The 8,575-nt window shown below is 45.0% G+C and overlaps 1 protein-coding gene across 4 annotated transcripts in view; it reads left to right on the top strand.

Moving 5' to 3' along the window:
- Window positions 1-8,575, top strand: part of jmjd1cb (jumonji domain containing 1Cb) — a 115,871-nt gene that overhangs the window by 89,644 nt on the left and 17,652 nt on the right. For 2 of the 4 annotated variants that reach the window (XM_058406536.1, XM_058406539.1), the window contains 6 exons: window positions 2,951-3,056; window positions 4,390-4,514; window positions 4,644-4,787; window positions 5,199-5,243; window positions 5,758-6,022; window positions 6,627-8,356. In XM_058406536.1, the coding sequence (XP_058262519.1) occupies window positions 2,951-3,056; window positions 4,390-4,514; window positions 4,644-4,787; window positions 5,199-5,243; window positions 5,758-6,022; window positions 6,627-8,356 (2,415 nt within the window). The remainder of the gene's footprint in view (window positions 1-2,950; window positions 3,057-4,389; window positions 4,515-4,643; window positions 4,788-5,198; window positions 5,244-5,757; window positions 6,023-6,626; window positions 8,357-8,575) is intronic. The other 2 variants (XM_058406537.1, XM_058406538.1) reach the window with 2 other exon arrangements.

The raw sequence follows: 8,575 nt of genomic DNA, 5'->3' as shown, positions 1-8,575 counted from the left end.
AAATCCTGCAACACACTGCTGTTAAAGTGATGGATGGCAGCTCGCTGCTGCAGGAGAGTGTACAGCGTATACACACACACACACACACACACACACACACAGGATGTCTGCTGTGCCCTTCACAGCACGGCCTGCATGAGTGTGCGCAATATACGTTAGAACTAGGGGTGAGGAAGTTGGAGACGGATTGCAGAGCTACATCCATTAAAAGAGGTACACTAGGCGTTTATGGAGGGTCTCTCAGCTCTTGTGAAATGACTCTATCTGCTGAGAGAATATACTCTTTCATCTGCACAGGGATTCTAGTCGGCTGGCATTCACGTTATCACTTACCCAAACAAGACGTCTTTGTTCTGGGCTGAGACAGAGAAAGAGATGGTGAGAGATAAACAGAAGCACCGAGCGCAAGATTGTAAGTGTGATCTTACGGAGGGAGATGAAAGGAATCTTTTTTCTCTGTGTGTATGTGTGTGTTGAGGGAGAGAGATAGACACAGCCTGCAGCTCGATAAACAAATCCCGCATCTCCATCCTGAAAACATTGAGGTCTTTGCGTTTTCTCAGAGGAAGAGGAAGTGACACGTGTGAGGAAGTCACGACGCTGCTGAAGTGTTACATCAACCTCCATCTGGTTACGAGTAACCACGGGCTGTCTAGATGACGCAACCGTGACCTGACCAGCTCTCCTTGCCATCACAGTCAGCCATACTCTCTTATTTATGACTCCCTCTTTCTGCTCTCTCTGTGAAGCAGAAGTGTGCACTTTCTAGCGTGAATCACGGCCCAGATTTGCTGACCTGCGAGAGACAGCGCTCTGTCAGTTTGTGCTGCTAGTGTTTGCAGGGAAGCAGCTCCACCCAGCAGCGGGCTGTGTTTGCTTTGTACCACAACTGAGAGTTTCTGTGTGTGTGTGTGTGTGTGTTCATCTCTTTATCAGCCACGCTGTGTACGCGTGTAAATAGTCTGGCTCTGCTCCTGTGCCTGTGGCCTCCTCCCACTTCTCATCACCAACAACAATTAATGGAAGTGGTGGGCGGATTTCCCTCTCACTGTATGACCCTTGATGGCTGCACATACACACACACACACACACACACACACTGGGCTGACTGCAGGGCTGCTACTACTGCAGAAATGTCACACTCTGGATCTCCACTGAGGAGCTGTTAGCTTGGCGAATGTCAGGGCTGTGTGTTTGTGTTTGAACAATGAACCCATGGTGCTTCACATGATTCCTGGTTTGAGATCACTCTGTGAAAGACTACTGAGGCAACGTGTAATATTTCCTTTTTAATTGGAGGCTTATATTTTCTGAGAGATTGCGGAAGCATCGCTTGAGAGCCAAGGGATCAGATCTCCCTGTCAGACGAGTGCTCTCAAGATTCATTTATAGCATAGCAGTTACTGAGAATATCAACACACTCAGAAGAGTATAACCCACATCACAGGGTGCTGTTACAGGTCAGGAGGACACGATAGGCCCTGGCCCGGAGCGAGGCAACACATCTCCTCCATATTCATTACCACAAGTCGATTATTTTCCTATATCAGCACAGCCTCATGTCTTTCATTCCTCATTTCCCACGTCGAATTATATCTATGAATAAACAGAACACTGTGCTTTTATATATAACACTGTGCTGACACTGGAGACTCCTTCTTTAAAAATGTTAAATAAACATAGCTCCAAACATCACCATGGCAACAAGGATGTTTCTTATTGCAAAAAAAAATAAAACAGCATGTTAATAGTGAATAGTTTTAGGATCTGTGCTGTGTGCACTGTACAAGTGAATTAACTAATGATTACTAATTAAGGGATTAGTAACTAATTATTAATTAGTTTATTAATAATTAATTATTAATTATCATAAATGCTACATTCTAGCAAAACTACTGTCAGAGCCACACTGCTGCAGGAAAACAATGCTGTCTCAGCAAGACTGATAGGGTAGAATAATCCAACTCTTTAAAAATGTTTACAAATGCATTTCTAAAGCTATTCTCGTCATCTCAAGCTGAGTTTACTACATCATCATTTAGCAGAAGCTCTTATCTCAAGCAGAAACATTCAGCCATGTCAGCAGCAGAAGACTATGAAGTATGATAAATACTGAGTACAGAATTTTCTGGGAATTTGTACTCTAAAAGACAAAAACCTGAACTTTATATGGAGCAGAGTGTAAATATGACAAGCCTACTATTATTTCCATTTAGAAAGATCCTCCTAGCATGATCTGGTTCTTCTCATATATTTTCAATGCTCTAGAAACATTCCGTAAGGAGATTTGCTTTGAGAGCACATAGATGTACTGTGTGAGGGAGAAGGTGACTCGGAGCACACGAGGTCACGCAGCCGAAGCCGTGGATGAGACAAAGCATTTTCATTTTGAAGAAAGTCAGCAGAAATGGAGGACATCCTCAGGAAATAAGCTGAGTACAGAGTTACGTTCTCTTGTGAAAGTCACTGTCATGACCTAGAAGAGAAGTCTACCATCATCCACAATTTATACCTGATCCTGAACCTCAAAGACCGATCACCAACTGGAACACCACAGACACCTCTCATACTAACACCTTAGTGACAGCCCTGTGGAGAGTGGACCGGCCGAGTGCCGTGGGTCGTTAGTGAGGAGTGGTCGAAGGAAAAAGCACAAATAGCCGCAGATAAACAGGTTCATTTGCAGGTAATGCGCATCAGGTCCTCTATAGCTAGCATTCAGTTAGCAGGGGCTGGAACATCGTCATCTCCAGGAGCAGGTAGAGTGCAGAATTTGGCTTGGTGTAGATGTACGCAAGATCCAGGTAGATCCAAGTTCCATACAAGTGCCAGGTTTGAGCGAAACTTAATAACAAAAAGGCAGAAATTAAAGAAGCTTCCATCGTGACACATCATGAAATGATCATTTTCTTATTACTAACATGTCTGATTGTTCCTTGTGTTGTTGCAGGATGAAGTGGACAGCTTGAGTCCTGTTCTCAGGGACAATCCACAGCTTCATGAAGAAGTGAAAAGCTGGGTAAAAGACCAAAAGGTGCAGGAAATTTTTATGCAAGGTAAGATATTATAACAGTACAACAGTGTCTCTGTGTGTGTGTGTGTGTGTGTGTGTGTGTGTGTGTGGAGCCAGAAGACTGTTCTGGTGGCTTTTGGCATGAGGTCTTGTTTACAAGGTCCACAGCAGCAGCATTCCAGGCCAACAATTAGATATAATTGTTAAACTTGGCAGCTGGCAAAGGACGGCAGAATGGAAAGAATCTCCAAGCCAAAGGATTTGGTGGAGGATTGGGGTGGAGGGAGGGAGAGAGAACAGAAAGTGCAAAGTGTGGTTTGGTCCTGTACTTTGACTTAGACTTGTGTTTGTGTGTGAAAGCACATGTGCTGTGTGTACATGTATCTGCTTGGAGAGCTGCTGTGCTCGCTGGTTTGGACCAGGTTACAGCAGCACTATTGAGCAGTAATGAAAGGAAATAGTCTGGACTCTTCTAATGAGCTGCAGCCCTGGAGGAGAGAGATGACAGGCCAGTGCACTTCGCGGCTGGCAGGCTTTCACACCACAGCCTGGCTCTCTCAGAAAGAGTGGTGGTACATGGATGTAGCTGAAGCAGTGTATGATAGCTGTGTTCCATTTAGTCCTGCTCACACTGAGAGCGGCTTTAGGTAAACAAAATATCCTACACCGATGGCTGAGCTATTAGGCTAGATTAATGAGACGAGCATTATTCAGGATGTTTTACGCTAGTCTCGTTCAGCCAAATTAGCTAACCTTACAACATCGATTTTTTTGCATTGAATTTTTCACCAGGTTACACTAGAAGGTGGACGTTAATGAGGCAGAGCCACCACTGTCACTGTTCTTTCAGCATAATGTCGGATATAGAAATGATTATATCACACTATGTTATATGAAACTGTCGTCACAATAATTTACCTTCATGGGTATAATGTTTGTCTCTGTTTTTGCTCTCGTGTTGATGGTGACATTTATAAGCTGATGTTGAAATATCGTGGCACTCTCATGTGTAGACAGAGGCTCAAGGCCAGGCAGTTTGATTCTTTCACAATTTTACTCGGTTAACCAGTTAATAATAGCTGTACAGTTCATGAAGGTGTATCTCGTATGTCCTGTGAAACAGCGGATTTGACTTGTCTGTGTGTCCTTGAACACTGCTGTGAAGCCTTCAGAGAAACGCACCTCATTAATACTAATAGCATTTTAATAGTATTTTCTTATGAAATGTTAAAATCTCTGTGTTTACTCAATTTTAAATAATTTTTTGTTGTCAGAAAAAGAGAAGCTACGCTGATTTGGAGTGAAACAAGTCTCTGGTTCTGATCTGTTCTCCTTTTGCATCTTCGAACAACAGAATTTGCGTCTGATTTTTCCAGGTCCCTATTCTTTAAATGGATACCGTGTACGAGTTTACAGGCAAGACTCAGCCACCCAGTGGTTCACAGGCATCATTACTCATCACGACCTCTTCAGCCGCACTATGGTTGTGATGAATGACCAGGTACAGCCCGTTAAAACCGCCCTCATTATTAAACCCACTTATTTTCAAATTCATCTACACTAGTAACCTGAGTGCAGCCAGATCATGTACTGTCAGTTTCTTTACTGTCTCCCTCTCTACTGTCTGCAGGTACTAGAGCCTCAGAACGTTGATCCCTCTATGGTACAGATGACCTTTCTGGACAATGTGGTCCATTCTTTGCTGAAAGGAGAAAATATAGGCATCACATCCAGAAGGAGATCACGCTCTAGCCAGAATAGCAACACTGCCCACGTGAGTAATGCAATTGCTGCTTGAAAGCACACACACACACACACTGCCTGTTTGTGTTGTGCTGTTTGTTTGTAGTTATTTAGCATTCCTACCTTTCAGCATGTTGAAACAGTAAATTCACATGGTCAGTCTTTCTGTTTGTGTGTATGCTTTGCTCTGTGCACCGTGTGCCTTTTGCTGGCCATGTGCTCTGTTTGTAGCTAGCTTTTAAAGTAAAGTTCCTATGTGCTTAGAAGTCTTGTTTCTTTTATTATATTCATTTCAAGAATACAATTCTAGAGCCTTGTAGTATCACTGGTCCCTTTATTATTAACAAGACGTCTCTGTTCCACTTTGTTTTATTTTATTTTCTGTTTTGTTCTCTTCTCTTTTTTGTTTCTTTGTGAAAAACATAAATTGGGGATATGCAAGCAGACCACAGGAGGGAGACCAAGCGGCAACACAGGAAGCACTCAGGTACCGGGCCGCGCCCCCCCTCTCCATAGCTTTAGAGCTGTTTATCTAGAATCTGCATATCCCTCTGTAATTCTGTAGACATAGTACTGTTCTGGCTAGCCTCTACATATCCCACCTGTACTGTTTTTATTTATAGTTCAGTAATAACTGCGTGCCAGTTTTTCTAGCATGAATGAGTGCATTTGTGGTAGAGTCTATTAAACTATGGAGCAGAGAAAAGCCATAGGAACTCTCCTTTTAAGGCTAGTGCTGTGACTCCATTTTTGATAGACTGTCTGTAGTGCAGTTGTTGACAGACAAGAATGTGTTGAAATGGAGTTCCCTTTCTTTCCTTATATTTCTTGTGAAGTTTTGGTATTATATATTAGTGGTGCTAGTGGTTGTGGTGGATTTTACACCCAGTGCTGGAAATAGAAACACATGCCAAATTGAATCCCAGTCCAGTCCTCCTTATGGTTGACCTCTGCCATCACTGGTGTCTTTGTGTGTATGCGTGTGTCCGGATCGCTCACAGGGTCATTACACACGTGCCCAGGCCAACAGTCCCAGACCGGTGATGAACTCATCAGGCTCTGCCACCAAGCAGGGTTCACAGGCCCAGCAGCAACAGTCCCAGCATGCTCAGCAGCAGGTATCCCAGCAGCACCAGCAGCAGCTGCAGTCATCACCAGGGCAACAGCGAGTGTCCCGATCAACACGTAGGAAGGGATCGGACAGCAGCATCCCGGATGATGAGAAGATCAAAGAGGAAAAGATGGACTCTGGAGGCGGAAGAGGAGGTAACCAGTAACTGTAGTGTCCCTTTTTCAGCTGTAGCAAGAACAGACACTTCACTGACCCTTCTTTTCCACTTAATTATTCTGTTTAGAATAATAATATTATTATCATAGCATTGCATGGCATGGTCAAGGTTCATATGTAAGCACTGAGACAAAAAAAATTATTGCACTGTCTGCTGTACTCCATAGACCTGAAATCTGCTTTTATTGGATTGGATTTTTTACCAAACAAAAGAACAGAGCCTGAATTCCATGGGAATCATTTACTCCATTTGCTCCTGTTCAAGCTGGAGTTGTGCCTAGTAAAGTAAAGTAAATTAAGTAAATACTTAGTTGTTGGCCACAGCACTCAATGTATATCCTCATTATCTGTAGAAGATGAAGTAAATACACCCACTGCAGTCAAATGGACTTCTGAAGTGTTCATAAATGTACCAGGAGCTGCTCTGTCATGTCTAATACAGAATCAATATATGTTTAACCTCAATAGAAAGTGAAATCATCCCTTGTTTGGAATTACTCAAAAGCACTTTCTGTGCATTGTTCTAGGAATGTTAGTTTATGGGCCTAGCTGACCTCTCTTTTGTGTTTTCTTGTGCTGCAGATGTTACAAGGAACAAATCAAAACAGATGGTGAGCAAGCGGAGGAAAGCTGAAGATGAGGAGAAGAAGGCCGGCCTTAAACGGATAAAGATGGAGGCATCAGATCTTTCAGAGAGCAGCGACTCTGAGAACTCCAATAAGAGGCTCCTGGACTCATCCTCAGAGCCAAGCTCTGAAAATGAACTGAAAAGTAAGGGCATTTCAAAAGCCAGTGAGGAAGAAGAGAAGTCCCAGAGCTGCAAGGCTCTAGAGGAGCCTGATGCCAATAGCAGGATGTCTCCCTGGGAGGAGGTATCTACAGTGGATAAGATTGTCAAGCCAACAGCAATGGAAGCGGTGCCCACTGCCAAGAGTGAACATACAGGGGAGAGGAGGTCCCCGGTGCAGCCTTCCCCACAGCCCCCTCCCAGCCCCTGTCCGCAGCCTCAGAACTCGGGTCCTGCTGAGGTTCAGGGGTGCATTGTGGAAATAAAAAGCACTGTGAAAACTCTGCCCAAGGACCACTATAGTACAGGGGCACCAAGAACACACACACCAAAGTGTGTGATTGACATTACAGAGGACTCCAGCTCCCACCCCACAACCAGAGAGAACTCGGAGGCTGTGTCTGCCCTTTTGGCCTCTCAGAAACATGAAGCTTATGTCCCTGAAGCCAGACATTTGGTGCTTAACCCCGCAGCCTCTGAATGCAGGAAGCCAGAGGGTGAGCTGCAGCAGCAGTTAGGTCAAAGCTTGGGTAACAAGATTGAATTTGGCCACTCTGAGGTTATCCGACCTGTAGCTTCAGTAAGCGAGTCAGCTGCTGTGGCAGAAAGGGAAAGGGAGAAAGTACAGCAGCAGTACCCTTCAATCATGCCTTGCATCAAGAACGCCACACTCGCTGAAGATGTGCGAAAGCCACAGAAACTTAGCTCATCACCAGATGTGGCCAAGTCCAAGTCCAATCCTTCACCTGACACATTTAAGCCCAAGTGCAATCCCTCACCTGACGCTATGAAGTCGAAAACCCACAGTGTCCTGGAGGCCATGAAGCCTAAACCAAACACTTCCCCTGAGGTGACCAGACACAAAGGACGACATATTGACAACCTTCCATCCTCTGTTGCCCGGTCGGCTGCCAAGGCAGACGCAGAAAGCCTGCGCTCCAGCTTCAAGCCCGTTCCTGCTCGCACCACTCCCTCTGATTCTACCAAGAGCCCTCTCATTGTCGACAAAAATGAGCACTTTACAGTGTATCGTGACCCGGCACTGGTGCGGCCCGAGGCCGAGACCAACCACGTTACTTACCTTCCTCCCCACCTTCATCCACTCCACGGCTCCTCCCACGCTACTTGCCTGACACCTAGCTCACACCACCACTCTCACCTATTGCCTGCATCTTCCCTTAGCCCACACCCCTCGGTGCACCACCCTTTGCTTCCCACCGTGTTGCCTGCCATGCCTCCGACCTCCCTGCTAGGTGGCCACCCTCGCCTCGACTCAGGTGGACTCAGTCATCTGGCTCTAGCACACCACCACCCACACCAGCAACAGCAGTTTTTGCAACAGCAACCGCCCCCACCGCTGCTTCCCCAGACACATGGTGGTGCTGGCTACAACCAGCTGGGCCTATACCCCATCATCTGGCAGTACCATAATGGCACACAGCACTATCCACCTGGACTTGGCCTGCCTGGGTCAAAGTGGGTGCATCCAGAGAATGCTGTGAACTCAGATGGGAACCTGCCAAGGGTAAGAATATCACAGGACTAGCATTATTACCATTTATTTTAAAAATCAGTGTTCATATTGTGCTGTTTAAAAGGAGATACTGAGATTACTAGAGGTTGTTATAAGTAACGTTAATGTAGTCACTTTTCATTTAGAAAGTTTTAGTTTTGTTTTATGACTCAAACAGCAAGACAAAGAAGCAGGAATAGGAGACATAATCAGTAATAATGTAAAAGTCAG

The sequence above is a fragment of the Hemibagrus wyckioides genome, linkage group LG13, assembly GCF_019097595.1.
Source record: "Hemibagrus wyckioides isolate EC202008001 linkage group LG13, SWU_Hwy_1.0, whole genome shotgun sequence".
Classification (NCBI taxonomy): domain Eukaryota; kingdom Metazoa; phylum Chordata; class Actinopteri; order Siluriformes; family Bagridae; genus Hemibagrus; species Hemibagrus wyckioides.
Note: the sequence above shows the minus strand (reverse complement) of the source record. Positions and strands in the feature narration are given on the sequence as shown.